Below are 16462 nucleotides of genomic sequence, written 5' to 3' on the forward strand. Positions count from 1 at the left end.
CTATTCTACATAACAAAGATCTACCTTCTTCAGGCACAGCCATAGTAGGAATTGCCCAAAAGCCCTTTCATTACATCATCACCCAGCAAGGCTCAACCAAGCTTGGGACTCAGGACAGCCTACAGCAGTGTTTCCCAAACTTGGCTATTTTAAGATGCATGGACTTCAATTCCCAGAATTCCCCAACCAGTATGCCTGGTTGAGGAATTCTGGGAGTTGAAGTTCATACAACTTCAAAGAGTCAAGTTTGGGAAACACTGGCCTACAGAGTTGCCCCTGCATGGCCCCATGGGAGTCTGACAACCAATCAGAATACAAGCTCAAATTTAAAGCCGAACAGAGGGTATAAATCTCTCTCTCTCTCTCTCTCTCTCTCTCAACCATGTGCTTTTTGCCCAGGACCTCAAACAATGTGGTCCTGTCCACCATTAAAAAACATCTTTCCAATCAGCCAATCATGTTTCCAGTGTCTTTTTCCCCACTTGGAACTGAACCCAGAAGGATATTTCTTCCAACAAATATTTACATTTATTGTAAGCTAAAACTCTGTACAAGAATCTGAACTACTAATGGTGAAAGCTAGTTGGTGGTCGATAAGAGTCAACGGAATGATGATGCATTTGAAGTGAACCTTCCTTCTGGCTCCAGCCTGGTCATCTTCTACAACTCCACTGGAAACATTCAAAGTATTGTTCACGAGGCTGAGACTTTCATTTAGAAGATCAGCAGAAGATTTCAGCCTGCTTCTTCCTAGGGGCTGACACCAAGTGACCTCCATTGTCACTTCCAAAGCATCAGGTTTTTTTTAAACTCAAGAAGCCCATTGCCTACCAGTCCCCTGATTTGGGTCAGCAGTAAAACTGAACTTGGAGCAAGAAGAATTGGAACATTTGAGAGAAACGGAGCTGATGCAGGAGAAAGGCTGCATGGTATGTATATGAGGTTAATCGTTAGACATTGAGCATCTGCAGCCCCCCCCCCCATCACATGCTATTAACAGTCATTAAGGCCAATAGGGAAAATCTCACACTGCAGAAGTAGCTTAAATTCTGCAGATTCAATCCCTAAGGAAATATAATAGCTGATGAAATACTAGCTGTGAGCAAATTTTTCCAGAGCTGGAAGTTAACCTCAATTCTCACCTCATTATGGCAAATGGGGTGCAAATGTTGACCAGCAATTCAGAAAATCAGGGTCTGAGACCTCCACCAGAGAGTTGAACCACGATTCTTTCACAACAGAATTTGTCCCTCAAAGTTATAAATACAGTACAAATATTTGTAGCTGCCATACCAGAAGTCCGAAAAGAATAAAAAAGCAAAACAAAAAACTAGAGATAAGAAAACAATGAATAAATACCTCAGTACATAACAGTTGCTATGAACTTTAATTCTCATGGGAAGCTTAGATTTCTTCTCCTTCTACCATGGAAACAACCCTTCCTGCCATTAATCTGGGGTCAGTTAAATGCTTAGAACTGCCTTTCTCCTTTTCGGCATTACATTTTGTTTAAAGCGCTTTCTATACATTTCTGCCATTACACGTTCACATAAGTTCAAAAATGTTTTCAGTGAAAAGAGTGTGCCTTTATGATGACTCAAATGCCAGCCAATAAACGTTATGCACACTGACTTCCCTGATTCTCAATACGATTATATCCTGTCATTCAAAGCAATGTAGACTCTGAAGCACCCTTCTCTAACATGTCGTCTTTGACAGGGCTGATGTAATCTCCATCCGACCTTAGATGACTAGGAAATTCAGAAGCTAGGAGGCAGCTTCAGAAATTCCCAAATTAGCTTTTATGAAAGAATGGAGGGAAAGCGATTTGCTGCTACGTAATCCTCCAGAGATAAGAATGCTGTACAACTCTAGAAATACCCTGGGAACCAATGCTTTTTGCCATCTGCAAATAATATAGGGGAAAATACCCAGAGGAAGAAAGATCCATCATATATACTTTATCAATGACCTTCAGGGTTGCCTGGAGCAAACTGAAAATAGTTACTGAAAGCCCTTTGCTCTTTAAGTCAAAAGGTCCTACCCCATTGCCTTCCAGAGCCAACCTGGAACCTTAGAACACAAAGCTCTTCAAATGATTGACATTCAGGGATAATCAAGCCTGCTTGGGAACAGTTTTTGGTTCTTCAGAAGCAACAGCTGATTACTCTCAAATTTTTCATGACATCCTCACACTCAGGACGACCTTACTGCCCCTGTAATTTTCCCAAGCCTAAGACTTGATGACTTGTCAGAAAAGGATCTGCCTATAAATAACTGTACTGAGAATATTATCTCCTTTTAAGGACATTTCCTGTTTATATTGCTGGGCAGCCTGTTAGTTTAAAGAAGCAGATTATCAATTATGAGGAACTACAAAAAATTCAGTCAAATTCCTCTGAGGAAACTTGCAGTAGAAAGATGGCAATGTCAATAGCTCAAGCATGGGAAACAGGGAAGGAAGCAGTAAAGTAGTCAGAAATGTAAGGTAGAATTGGGGACAATAGCAAAGCTCATATTCAGTCTGTGATGTAGGGACCACTGTGGCATCATTCCTTGTGCCGTACAGATGGCAGCGCAAGGCTCTGCCCACCCGCCCGGTTGTCATTACTTCCTGGTTTTAACCAGGAAGTAATCTGTTTTTTACCCTCTGCGCATGCGCAGAAGGGTTTGTGCATGCCCAAAGAGTCCGTGCACTTTTGAACCGGTAGGGAAGGTAAGTAGATTTCACCCCTGGTGGGTTACCATTAATAACACCTTCTCAGACTCAACTGAACCATGAAAAATTGCCCACTTTACCTTTAAAAATCTCTCTTTAGCATCCACAGCTTGCCCCATTAGATTACTAACCCAGAACCACCCCTCTTGTTATACTAGATCAGGCTGAGAAAGCTACAATACCTCTACATCTCGCTTCAACTTTTCCATGAAGTCTTTTTTGGCCTCTTCACTGATGTACACTTTCTGGTTCATGTTTAGGAAATCAATGTCCTTCAGAGTTGGTAGTTCCTTGCCCTGGAAAAGAGGACAGTGCATGAAAATGAGGCAGAGGAAGAAAGTCAAACTTCAACTGAAATTTGCTGAATCCAAATATGGAAGACAGAAGTGGAAGCAATAAAAAGTGGCAAAATAATTTAAAAACGAAACTAAGGTTTCTTGTGTACGTGTACTATAGAATAGAAGATTTTCATTTTGTGGATTGCATCATTCCCACGTATAGGCCATGGTTTTCTATTGTGGTTTCAGTGTAATTTTTAAACTAATGATCTGACTTTGGATCATTCCTTGGTGGAAAGGTGGGACAAAAAATGACAATTACAAATCAATGCAAGTAGCCCAAACCATGTAATTATAAGGTGAGATAAAAATATTTTAAACACCTCTCAGAAAAGAGAAGAAAATATCTGCTCTATTCTCACCAACAGCAGAGTTAAACTAATTAGGGAGCATATACCTTTCAATTGTCAGTTTAAGGAACATAAAAGGAACATTCTTAACCTATTTTGAAATTGCTCTTAAAATAATTTCCAGGAAGTAGCATTTCTGCCCAATATCTCATTTTTCTATGTGCCCATTAATACCAGGGTTTTGCATTTAAGTTCTTAAAATAGTACAGTCAATTAGTTAGTCAGTCAGTCAGTCAGTCTGTCTGTCTGTCTCCCTTTCTATAATGTAGTCTTGTGTTTATATTTAAAAAGAGAAAGCTCATTTTAAGCTTAGAGTGATAGCTCAGAGCTACAAAGGTGGAAACGAAAATACCAGGGGTCAAGATAACTATGCAGACAGTTTTATTACTTTTTTCTTTTATTATAAAGGGGCTAAATCTATTTTAGATTTTGTAGGCCTCTGAGTTTAAAATTGTAGGAAATGACATCAACTTCAAATGAAGCATAACATAAGATGCATAATAGGATGCTCCAGCAGTTCCAGAAAAAGTTTGGGGATGCAGGTTGTCCAACTTTGCTTTAAGAAAAAGCAAAGACTCCCTTGATTAACTTCAACTTTTGATGATTTTATAGGTTATATTAAACATTACCCAGTAGCGAGGTATACACATTATTCTGTACTTTGTCCAAGTGGCCATGTACTAGATCGTGCAAATCCTATTAATATAGGTGACTCCTTCTGGATTAGGTACCTACTACTCAGTTTCTTGACCTGGAGCTTCTAGAAGCCTTCCAGTGTTGATACCATTAGAAGGAACAAGGGCAAAACAGTCCATTTACTCAAATGGAGGAGAATGAGGATGGAAATGACACCATTACCATCTTTAAATCAACCCTCGCCACTCCAAAATTTAAAATTAAGGAAAAACCATGCCAGTGAAATGGACCATTTTTCTGCTTAGCGTTGATTCCATGTTCTCAGAAGCTTTCCAGGAGTCAAGAAAAAGAGAGTGAGAGACCACTCACTCCTGGCTTAGCTTTGGGCATGAATTCAGCTAATTGTGGTTTATGAAATAAAAACAATAACGTTTAGACATAATCTGTATTACCTTTGTACAGAAAAAGCTATAATACCATGTTGGGTTGTGTCAATGAAGTAAAATCAACCCATATCAGGTTAACATGAAAATGCACCTACAATCACCAATTACCTTCTCTTTGTCACTGGCTTCACGGGATATCAGTGAACCCTAAAAAAGGCAAGAACATAAAGATTACAGTCTAGAAAACATGAGATAAGGCATGTATTTTTGGAGCATCTTTCAAATTAAAGTGTTAACAAAACTCAAAATTATTAGAAAGTGGGAAGGAAAATGGGCTCATAACATCAGAAACTTTAAAATCTCAATGGAAGGTGAAGAGTTACATTAAACCTTCCAAAGGACTGCCATAGCAGGTCATATATTTATTAAATAAAATCATCGCAACTACGGTTAATTAAAAGATAAAGCTAAAGGTTTCCCCTGTCCAGTTGTGTCGGACTCTAGGAGCCAGTGCTTATCTAAGTTTCTTAACAGAGGGCACAAGTATTATCCAAAAACATTTTCATGGCCATACGGCTAGCATGACTATATGCCAAGGTCAGTGGTGAAATTCAAAAATTTTCCCTACTGGTTCTGTGGGCATGGCTTGGTGGTCATGTGACCAGGAAAACCAACTATCATACTTTACACAAAAATAACACAAAAGCTACACAACTGACACACACAATGCAAAAGCAGCTGGACTTCACACAAAATGGCCCCTGCAACAAGCAGGAACCTCACAGAATCACAGAGAGCTCAAAAACAAACTATCACACTTTACACAAAAATACCGGTTCAGGCAAGGTATTAAAGGTAGGTATAGGTAGTAAAAAATTGCTTTAAAAAGTAAAAAAAAAAAAAGTTCCGACCATCAGGTGGCACAGCTGATTTTCACAGCTGTTTGTCAGAACCTTTTTTTACTTTTTTTAAAGCATTTTTTAACTACCTATTGCCCGAACTGGTAGTAAAAAAAATGCTAAAAAAAAGTTTTTAAAAAGTTCAGAGGATCAGCTGTGCCATGGATCATCAGAACTTTTTTTTTTTTTACTTTTTAAAGCATTTTTTTTTACTACCGGTTCCGGCGAACCAGTAGCATTTTCACTACTGGTTCGGGCAAACCGCCCCGAACTGGTAGCATTTCACCCCTGGGCAAGGGGCACGAATTAAAAAATATAAATCACAAATTGTTTCATGATTAATACTATCATTTTAGATGGCAAGGAAATTGGTAAGGAAATCTCTCACCTTTCTATAACCTCTTTTACCTATATCTTCCATTTATCTCATCCCAATGCTTCAATGCTATTGGCTGTTATTTCCTGACTGGATGGTTTGAAGGAGGAGGGGAAGAACCTTTATGGTGCTTTGCATAGTGATTTTATATTCTGCCTGCAGGGTATGTGTGTGTGTGTGTGTCCTCCCTTCTCTCTCCAATATTTGAAGCAATTCCTTCAAGTCACCAAGTACATCCTAGTATTTAATGAGATGGTTACAGAGGCTCCACGGTTGACCAGTCATTTCTTGGCACCCAGCAAAATATGCACACATAGAGATAATTTAACGCCATTTTTGACAATAGGCCTATCATGAATTCATAGCAAAACTGTCTTTAGCAGCACAGATAATGTAAGAGTAATACTGAATTGGCAAAAGTTTTCAACCATTTCCTGAACACATTGGTATATGTTTATTTTTGGTATATCAGCAGATCTGCAATGGAAGGGTTGCAGCCTAAAAAACAATGGTACACAGTGTAACACTTTCACGATACAAATTAATCACATCCTTTATTCATTTGGAACATATGTGGCAGGCATTTATTATTATTTTTTACTTAATAGAAGGGAGAGAAGAAACTGGGAAAACATGACTTAATTAAAGCTATCCAGAGGCTCTTAATGAAGCCAGCATATGAACCTGCATCTCACCCACTGAGTTCTAAAACCTTGGTGGATGGGTTTTTTTTTTAATTATTATTTTTTAAAAAAGACTTCAGCAGTCAAAAAGGAAGCTGCCTTGTCAGAAATTCAACATACTATTGTTGTACCACTATGAGCCTGGTGGCTCAGCAGACTGATATTGTGATTAACACCAGCTGTCTGCAATTACTGTAAGTTCGAATCTCACCAGGCTCAAGGGTGACTCAGCCTTCCATCCTTTCTAAGGTCGGTAAATTGAGGACCCAGTTTGTGGGGGCTATAAGCTGACTTTGTATAAATATACAAAAGTATGAAGGCTATTGCTTAACGCATTGTAAGCCGCCCTGAGTCTCCGGAGAAGGGCGGCATATAAATCAAATTAAAAAAAAAAAAAAACTGGATTTACACCAAACTTGGTGCCTTCTCTAAAACACACACACACACACACACACACACACACAAACCCCTCTCGATAGAACATACTTGAGATGTCTCAGAACGTGGAATAATCTTATCAACACCAACTGAGAAGCCCCTAGACCATCTGCTCTTGCTTGCTTTCCTCCCCACCCCAACCTTCTGTCAAGATACACCCCCTTGGTGTCCTTGTCACTAATGCCTTTGTTAATTTCTACACCTTCGGGGCCTTTGCTGTACCCACCCACAGTCTCTCCTTTTTACAATGCTAATTTGCCCTGCCTTTCTATTTGCCTTATTACTTTTTTATGTAACATTCTGAGCAGGGGCGATACTATATTGCTTCTATACTCTGCAAAGTAATTGCAATACCCCTTGGCATCAGATAGAGAAACGACCCAACAAATTAAATCTAGCTCCCTGCTCCAAAGCTTCCTGGGGAGATAGGCTAACCTTCTGAAGAGTTATAAACATATTAGCAGCATGAGCATCCAAAGCGAGGAAAGGTATCACTTGAGATAGTTCGACTTTTATTAGAGACCCACATTTCATTCAAAAGAAAAAGAAAAACACTCCATCCCTGGTAGACTCCAGAGATAATTTTGATGGAGGAATAGGTCAAGTATTAAAAACGCATACATGAAAAGCAGCCCAAATCTCTCACATTCAGTTCACTCACACTGCCATATCATTTCTGCTCTTTCATCCTTCTCAGGCTGACTTGACTTTTGGGACTTGCATTAATTTCAGGTTAAGCAGCACGTTAAGCATAATCGCAGCAATATTTTATCGTCAAGAAATATATTAACAGCCTCTGCCAATTACTTAATCTGCATCCTTGTATAAAACGTGTACTAACAAGCAATTCTCCGGCTGCATTTTGAGCTATAGCCCTTTTGTGGCAATGCAGTTTCTAGGCCCCCACCCCACCCCATTCCCTTCCAGAGAGAATGGCCTCCTAAAACTCTTGTAAATGCAAACACGGCTTGTAAATTATCCACATAACCTTGCTATGAGAGAACTTGCTTTAGGTCAGCATTTAATGATGTGTAGCCAGGCTGAAGGCAGAGAGGCGTGGACGTGACCCATCTCATTTTCCCAGCTTAGCTTTTCAGCACAAAGTAGCGACCTTGCATTTGAAACCATTCCTCTACTAAGTGAATTCCCCAAGGAAAGAAAGGGGCCCTTGCGTGGCAGTCCTGAGGCAGGAGATGGGGAGGGAGAACTTTGCAGCCAGAGCCATCTAGGCTGCCTTAGCAGGCTTTGGGACACGGAACAGGAAATGAAGCACAGGCTTCTGAGAGAATGCTTTTATCGCTTTACTCATCAGCCAAAATCCCACTCCAGCCGTGACTCTGCAGGACTAGCCCCCCCCCAGGAAAGCTGCCACAGATGGGAAATGGGAGTATAGGTAGTCCTCGACTTACAACAGTTCATTTAGTGACCCTTCAAAGTTTCAACGGCCCTGAAAAATGTGACTTATGACCGTTTTTCAGAGTTATGACCTTGGCAGCATCCTCAGGATCATGGGATCAAAATTCAAGATGCTTGGCAACTGGTTCATATTTATGACCATTGCTGTGTCCCAAGGTCATGTAAACCACCTTTTGCGACCTTCTGACAAGCAAAGTCAATGGGGAAGCCAGATTCATTTAACGACAACTGGGCTCAACTGCAGTCGTAAGTCAAAGTCTACGTGTACAGCAACAACTGATGTTTAACAGACTATCAGGAAAACAAAATGGATCTTCTGGGCAGCTATCAGATTAGAACTAGATCCCTCCTCAGATAGATCCTAATTCAGCTGTGACAGAAAGGACCAGAGAAAGCTCAGAGGGAATGTTTTGCTTGCTTTAGGACTGAGAACTCATTTCTAACCTTAAAAATAACTAATTGGGTACAGTGGAGGGGGAGGGCAGGTGACTCCCAAAGGATTTTGTCTTTGTAACAGATCTACCTATTGTGATCTACTCTTTGAACAGGCCACCGGAGTCCATGATGCATGAAGAGAGCTACATAAACAAAAGGCAGTCCTTGCCCTTAAGAGCTTATCTAAATTTAGACACTGTGGCTGGATGATGAGGGAGTCAGACAGGCAGTGGCAGAAGATTCATGGAATGAATTAAGCATATCCCAGTCTGCAATCCCACATCACTCACTCAGGAATAAAACCTCATTGAACTTGGGAATAGTGCTTCCTCCCACGTAGACGCACTATCCTTTCTGTTATGGATAAGGTGGTTAGAAATAAGTGTCGGCTGCTAGCTTTGTGAAGCCTTTGGCTAAAACCAGATGTTTGGGGCTGAGCACAGTTAAGTGGGCAGAAGCTCGATCAGAGCCATGTACCCAAGCATATGCAGCATGAGGCTTTACTGTTAAATAACGACCCTGTGAGTGCCCTTGTCCCACACCAGATGGAAATCATGCTTGCTTGTCAATTTGTGGCACAAAACCATTTTAAGATACTGCCAGTTGAGGCAGCGTTTTTTTAAAATAAACGCTATTCGAATGACCCTTTATCTTAATTACTCCTGTATGATGATTATCCTTTTTATAGAATAATCAAAAGAGGATGCCTTATTGAGAAATTTAATTATTACAAGGTAAGAAGATTGGATACCAAAACTCTACTTGGGGCTGTGCAGTTTCCCAAATCAATTACCATTACAAGCTGCTCCCTTGGCTCAACAGCTTCTGTTCCCCCAAAGGGAGAGAAGGAGATGTTACGGAGACAGTGGCATCCATACCAAACCCACTAGTGATGTAGCAACATAAGGACAATGATGTCATTACAAATGCTGTGACATATTTGTAGTAGTCTGTTACAGGTACATAAGTTGCTATAATTGACTAATGTTGTCATCACACAAATCATCCTCCCTCCTCCCTTTCCCCAGGAGAGAAAGATCTGGAAATCAACATCTCCTTAAAGCTACATGTGTCATTGTGTCAAACAGCTATGACTGGAAATTTTGGAACATGGCAGTGAATATGGGCTGAGTCAGAGAAATGAGCCAAAACTCCTGACAGCCCACCTCCTCCCTGTAACGAGTCAATCCATTTGTCTGAGTGTTTTGTTTCAACAGTGCATCAGAGGTAATTGAGCTAAACCACAAGTAACACAACGAGTGCCATTTTGGTCTAATGGTTAGGTGCTGGCCTAGGAACTAGGAGACCGTGAGTTCTAGTCCCACTTTATGCATGAAAGCCAGCTTGGTGACTTTGGGCCAGTCATTCTCTCTCAGCCCAAACCATTTCACCGGGTTTGTTGTTATAAAGAAAACAGGAGGAGGAAGGAGGATTAGACATATTTGCTGCCTTGAGTTACTTGTAAATAATAGTAAAGGCAGGATAAAAATCAAGTAACAGATAAATACTACTACTTCAATATACACCAGCATGCATACCGTCATGTGAAAACAACAACAACTTTTGAGTTCTATGGTTTTACATATCAGGACATAGTAAAAATCATCCAGACAGATGATTAAGATGAACATGATACAATATGTCATGTGTTGTTGTTCATCTGAGGTTGTATTTAGCTTCTTTTAAGAACTGCTAAGGATTGGATGGTTTTTACTATGTTGATATGTAAAACCATAAGGGAATGTACTTTCATTTTCACATGACTTAGGTAAGCACCATGTAAGAGATGAACAAACAGAGACAGAGACTTGATTCACACAGTACTTTTTCTCCATCATCCATTACCTTCAGATCATACTTTCGGTGTATAGTGAGTCTGTGACTAAACATGTTCCTCATGACCAGCATGTAGCTCTCCTCGTTGTCAACACTGAGCCGGTACATACCCAAGAATTGGGGCAAGAGGGTACTCCCATGACATTTCACAATATACTGAAAGAAAACAGTGACAAAAACATTATAAAATGTACCAATTCTCAAAGAGCCTAATACTGGTGGAGGCAGTCAAAGGTTCAGGCATACTCTGTGTGGTATCAGATCCTTTCAGAAAGCAAATGGTTGCGGATTTCAGAATAAAGCCAATGCCTGACAGAAATCCAGTTTCCAAACACTTGTGCCCCTTGGTACATACTGTAAGTCAGAGGTGAAATGTCAGCCAAAGAGGCTGTAAAAAAAAATGCTTTTAAAAGCCTCTTTTAGAGGCTTTTTTTTTTTTTACTTTTAAAAGCATTTTTTCAGCCAAAGAGGTTGTAGAAAAAATGCTTAAAAATTTTTTTTTTAAAAAAAGCCTCTGATGATTGCGCGGCTCAGCTGGGCATGGGGGGGGAGGGATTTTTGCTACCGGTTCTCCGAACTACCCGCTGCCATCGCTACCGGATCACGTGATCTGGTCCGAACCGGGAACATTTCACCTCTGCTGTAAGTGCTATTAAAGGCAATAATAAACATTATTATTAATAAATAATAAACTAATAAAGATTCCCTACATTTCAAATTCAAATTTGGAACACAAGTATGAAAGATGGAAATGCATAATTTGCATCTTTGAGGATAATCAGACATTACTGGACCAGACAGCTCTCTGGCATTTGTTACAAAGAAGAAATGCGCCACCTAGTGGGGCATAGTACATTTTTAATCACTGTTTCTCAGGAGAGTAGACTAAATATCATTAATCTTTTTGTTTTTCTAAATGTCAAGCTTCAGAGCTTTCTGTTGAAAACTACATTTCTTGCTCCCAGGGTGTGAAGCAAAGCTAGAACACAAGCGGCTGTTCCTATTCAAATCTGAGGAATAAACAAGGAATTCCTTAGACTGTGACTAGGCTTCAGTATTTTTCTGTTCCATGGACAGCAGAAAAAAAAATATGCACAGATCTGCAGTTGCCTACATTTACATTCGAGTCTGCTGAGCTCAAAAACTAAGTTTATTTTTAAAATATTTTTTGCTATTCTAGGGTGCCTCGATAAAAAAATTGACACAAAAAGTGCCCCCTCCTATAACCAGGAGGGTTATATTTAGTTAATACCAGAGACTACCGGGAAATCTCAATCCCCGACTAAGAAGTCAGGAATAAAAACCCTGGAAGATGATAATAAATATTATAATCATCCACAGTTTTTGTTCTTAGTGTTTGCCCTGTAAAGCCAGACTGGACTTAAGATAAATTTTACCCTTTTTACCTAGACCCTGTTGCCCCCACAGCTACCTGACCCTTGTTAGCAATTTTTTTGGAGGGTGAGGCCTTTTTTTTACCAATGTATATTTGCAGAAAAAGAGAAGATCAGAAGGGAAGCTTTCCTTCTGTAACAATCTTCCAGTTAACCAATCTTTGGATTCAAGTCAAAGAAACTTTCATCTAGCTATAATCCCCCTGAAGCCATTATGTCTGCAATTTGTCTTACCTGATGATAATGTGATAGAAGGCTATGTACATCAGCTACGTCTTCACTGGTTATCTCTTTTATGACCACTGTCCTGTCATAGGACAGGAGAAAGCGACCCCCACCCTCAGTCTCATAGGTTGGTGGGCTACGTGTCAGGGAGACCTGTAAAAAAGAATGAATGAACAAAGCAAGGAAATTTACAAGAGAACTATGGAAACTGCTGAAGGGATCTTCCATGTGCAGATCAGGTAGAAGATGCTTCACCTAAGCAAGGTCTCAGAACCCTCCTGAAGTCTTCCACTTCTTTTGACAATGCTCCTTTGATCAGCCACCTTCAAGTGGGGACACTTTTTAGAGCAGATCCCAGTGGGGCACCATATGAAGGATCTTTGACAGCTGTCACCCAGCTTGATTCACTCTATAACGTTAGAAGCTTGACTAAGAACTATGAAACAAGGCAGGTACACTGAAAACAACACATCTGTTTCCTGGTTAAAATTCTAATTACTCAGGTGTTCAGGCAGCTTCCAAAACAAAAGGTCACAAAGGGGAGGGGAGGGAACAGAAAGAGAAACAGAAAGAATGAGACTACAAGTCACGCTTATAAGATTACAGTATGAGGAATGGCTTAGTGTGCTTTTCTACCAGAAGGCAACAAAGAGAGATAGCTGTGCCTGCTTCAGCTTCAAAGGATACCTCCAAAATACTCCTGACAGCTGCGCAAATGTTCTCTCTCTCTCGCTCTCTCTCTCTCTCTCTCTCTCTCTCTCTGTGTGTGTGTGTGTGTGTGTGTGTGTGTGTGTGTGTAAGAACATAGTTATAAGCAAGCCTGGCCTGGGGCTTCCTTCTCCACATCTCTCTTTAGCCCATTCTGAGATCGGCCCTGTAGCTGTTATATAAGTATTAGATTGGACGCATACAACCTCTCATGTGGCAACATACCATTTCTAAACTATTGCACTTCTGGCCTTTTTTCAACATCAATATTTTGATACTTTGGAAGGAATTCAAGGAGCTTCGCATATAATAATTTTCCCTACCTTTCCCTTAATCTTATATGATAGGTCACCATCACTGTTTTTACAGAGCAGGTGGGGGAATAATGTCACAAGTAAAGCATGTCTTGCAAGTAATCCAGGACAAAGGGAACATTTCATCTGGGCTTCCTAGCCCCTCTGCTACTCTGAACTGACTTCTACTAAATGGATGAAACAACTAGTATCATGGCATCTGCAAGAGTAATAAGGATTATGTATGGAGAGCATATCTAGAAACACAGACACTAATACAGTTACTGAATAAAATAATCCACTGGTTTAACATTAAAGTAATCCGACTTTAATATTAGTTTTGCTCAAGAGAACAGATTTGAACTAGTCTCTTCTGGGTTCTTAAACTGAAGCAAAAGTAACCTTATAAAAGAATTGTAACTGCATGTTCTAGTAGCATAGACTACAATTTATCAATTTAATTACTAGAGGAATATATAGTACAGTTAGTTCTCAATTTACCACAATTGAGCCCAAAATTTCTGTTGTTAAGTGAAACATTTATTGGGTTTTGCACCATTTTACGCCCTCTCTTGCAACAGATGTTAAGTGAATCATTGCAAGTGTTAAGTGAATCTAGTTTCCCCATTGACTTTGCTTGATAGAAGATTGCAGAATGTGATCACATGATCCTGGGACACTGCAGATGTCATAAATATTAGTCAGTTGCCAAGCATCTGAATTTTGATCCCATGACTGTGGGGATGCTGCAACGGTCATAAGTGTGAAAAACGGTCATATGTCACTTTTTTCAGTGCCGTTGTAACTTTGAATGGTCACTACATGAACCGTTGTAAATTGAGGACTCTCTGTAATACACTACAAAATGTGTTTAATTTCAAACATGATTTCTTAACATTTTTGTCTTAAACCTTTGAACACCGAGCTTGTTACTGTAAAGTCAGTAAATGCATAAGAATGCATAATCAACCAATCCATAAAAAATCCACAAAAAATGCATAATCAACCAATCCACATAAAACCAAACTAGTTCTACTAGACTAACAAAACATCTGGCCATATGGTCTTCATTGTTTTTATTACAAGGAAGGAATGGTAAGTCTCTCACAATGTGCCATTATGGAAAAAGGCATTAGGCAACCCACCTTCAAAAAAAGTGGGGGGGGGGAGAAGCTCTGTGGCTACAGCTGGAAAAACTCTGCACCCTCAGGTCTTTTAGGTACTCGAACTCTTTGGGATAAGGTGGTATCTACTTACTTGATAATCCTGATCATCAATGTTGAAGCGTTCACGGAGGTTGCGGAAAACCTGTGGACAGTACTCCTTAAATTTGAAGTGACCAGGCAAGTTTTCCCTGCAGTAAGTAAGTAACATGGTTAGATGCCAAGCCAAAGTTTAGTCTGCAAATAGAGCATTTAGTCTGCATGAGGCAGACAAGAGGCCTGAAATACTTTAGAGGAGCAGAAAATGAATGGAATGTTTTTATTTCACTCCTTAAATAAAAACACAGCTCATCAGTAAAGATTCTGGCCCAACCTGCTCTCCATTGTGGTGATTCACGTATGGAGAAAAAAAATTCTGTTTGTTTTTCCCATCCTGCATCCTGAAGTGCTACAGGCCATTTCATCACCTCCAGGCTGTGCCATGTCTGGTGTTCAGGCCTAACCATTTCTGCTATAGAAAGAAGCAGCTCACTTTTGGAAGAAGGCTACATTATATCTCATTTGTGTGAATACAAAGGCCCTACTGTTTCTTTTATCACAAGAGCAGTCTTTTTGACAAGTGAACAAGGCTTTAACAGGAATATCTGCCAATTACAGTTTAGAAATCTCAGTAATCTATGGCCTGTACTCCATAATCCTCTCACCAACAGCCTCTTCTAGCACATGGTGTAATCCTCCATTCTGACAGTTGGTTACATTACTGTTGAGGCAGAAGAATCTTCTTTTAATATAAAGCATTAGGTATCTGACAAAAGGAGGCAAGCTCTCAGCTTGTACTAGCAAATAATTACATGCTTTTACATAAAGATAGATTCAAGCAATGTAATATTTGGCTTTTCTAAAATAGTATTTTAAAAGGTAAGACTAAATCATATGGATATATGTGTACACACACACACACACACACACACGTACGTAATGTAAAAACCATGTCCTAATAAAATTATGTGAGAGCCAGTTTGACGTAATGGTTAAGGCACCAGGCTAAAAACTGGGAGACAATGAGTTCTTGCCTCGCCTTAGGCATGAAGCCAGCTGGGTAACTTTAGGCAGGTAATTCTCTATCAAGTCTAGGAAGGCGGCAAGAGCAAACCATTTTCCCAAAATCTTGCCAAGAAAACTGAAAAGAATTGTCAAGGCAGTCACCAGGAATCAATCATGACTCAAAGGAGAAAAACAAGAAAAAAGAAATTATGTAAATAGTTCACAATTCAAACATTTTGCAGTTAAGGCACTGAAAAATAAACAAGACCGGGCGGGCCAGGGCTTCCCTCCCTCCCCGAGCGGGCTTCTTGCACGACCCCAGACCTCCAGCTCGCGGCACCAACATGCATCCACGGTCAGGAGCGCCTGGCCGGCTCAGGTACACAGGGGAGCATTTGTTGACTGCCCCGCCCGCTGCTCCTGCCATCACCAGGGGTGAGGGGGCAGCAGCGGTTCTTGCGCTGCCACTTCTGGCCAGGATGCTGAACCAGCCAGGAGGAGGAGGAGCTGCCGTCGGGGAGGTGAGCTGCTCCAGGAGGCCTGGAGGTGAGTGCAGCTCCTCACACATGGAGACACCGCCAAGTGCCCGGCTTGCTGGCAGGAGAGTGGCTACAGTGGCTTTCTGCCCCTCACCCTGCGGTTGCTGCTGATGTGATGCTCTTCTGGGGCTGTGCAGGAGCTGAGTCTGCGTGGGAGGAACGCCAAAGTAAGAGGCGTGCTGGCCGGGAAGCGGTAGCAGATGTGCTCCCTTGGCAGAAGTGGCGGGAGGGGGTGGGGGTACTGTGCTGGCTTGTTCTCAGTGGCAGACTGGGGGGTGGGGGGTACTTCATTGACACTCTTCCGGTTTCCGGAGTTTGCCAATACTGCCTCAGAGGATTGTTATAGAGAAAATAGGAGGAGGAGGAGGTATGTTCGCCACCTTGAGTTAGAAAACTAATGTAGGAGGGATATAAATAAATAAAATACAATATTCAAACACTATTTTATAATCCCAAGAAGCAAAATATTTTATTTTGTTGTTTTTTAGACAGAAACTGGCCCCTAAAGAGGAGAAAATAACGGACTATGAACTATTAACATTTCCTGGAATTCAGTCATTTCAATTCCCTTTTCTCTCAGCAAA

At 40.6% G+C, this 16462-nt stretch overlaps 1 protein-coding gene across 2 annotated transcripts in view; it reads right to left on the reverse strand.

The window, feature by feature from the left end:
* PIP4K2C (phosphatidylinositol-5-phosphate 4-kinase type 2 gamma) overlaps window positions 1–16462 on the reverse strand; it is a 35800-nt gene that overhangs the window by 11540 nt on the left and 7798 nt on the right. For both annotated transcript variants that reach the window (XM_070937981.1, XM_070937982.1), the window contains exons 3-7: window positions 14390–14486; window positions 12141–12284; window positions 10522–10668; window positions 4598–4636; window positions 2902–3015 (exon numbers count right to left, since the gene is read on the reverse strand). In XM_070937981.1, the coding sequence (XP_070794082.1) occupies window positions 2902–3015; window positions 4598–4636; window positions 10522–10668; window positions 12141–12284; window positions 14390–14486 (541 nt within the window). The remainder of the gene's footprint in view (window positions 1–2901; window positions 3016–4597; window positions 4637–10521; window positions 10669–12140; window positions 12285–14389; window positions 14487–16462) is intronic.

Source organism: Pituophis catenifer, unplaced genomic scaffold (genome assembly GCF_029215685.1).
Source record: "Pituophis catenifer annectens isolate HBS135680 unplaced genomic scaffold, rPitCat1.0.hap2 SCAF_2, whole genome shotgun sequence".
NCBI classification, from domain to species: Eukaryota; Metazoa; Chordata; class Lepidosauria; order Squamata; family Colubridae; genus Pituophis; species Pituophis catenifer.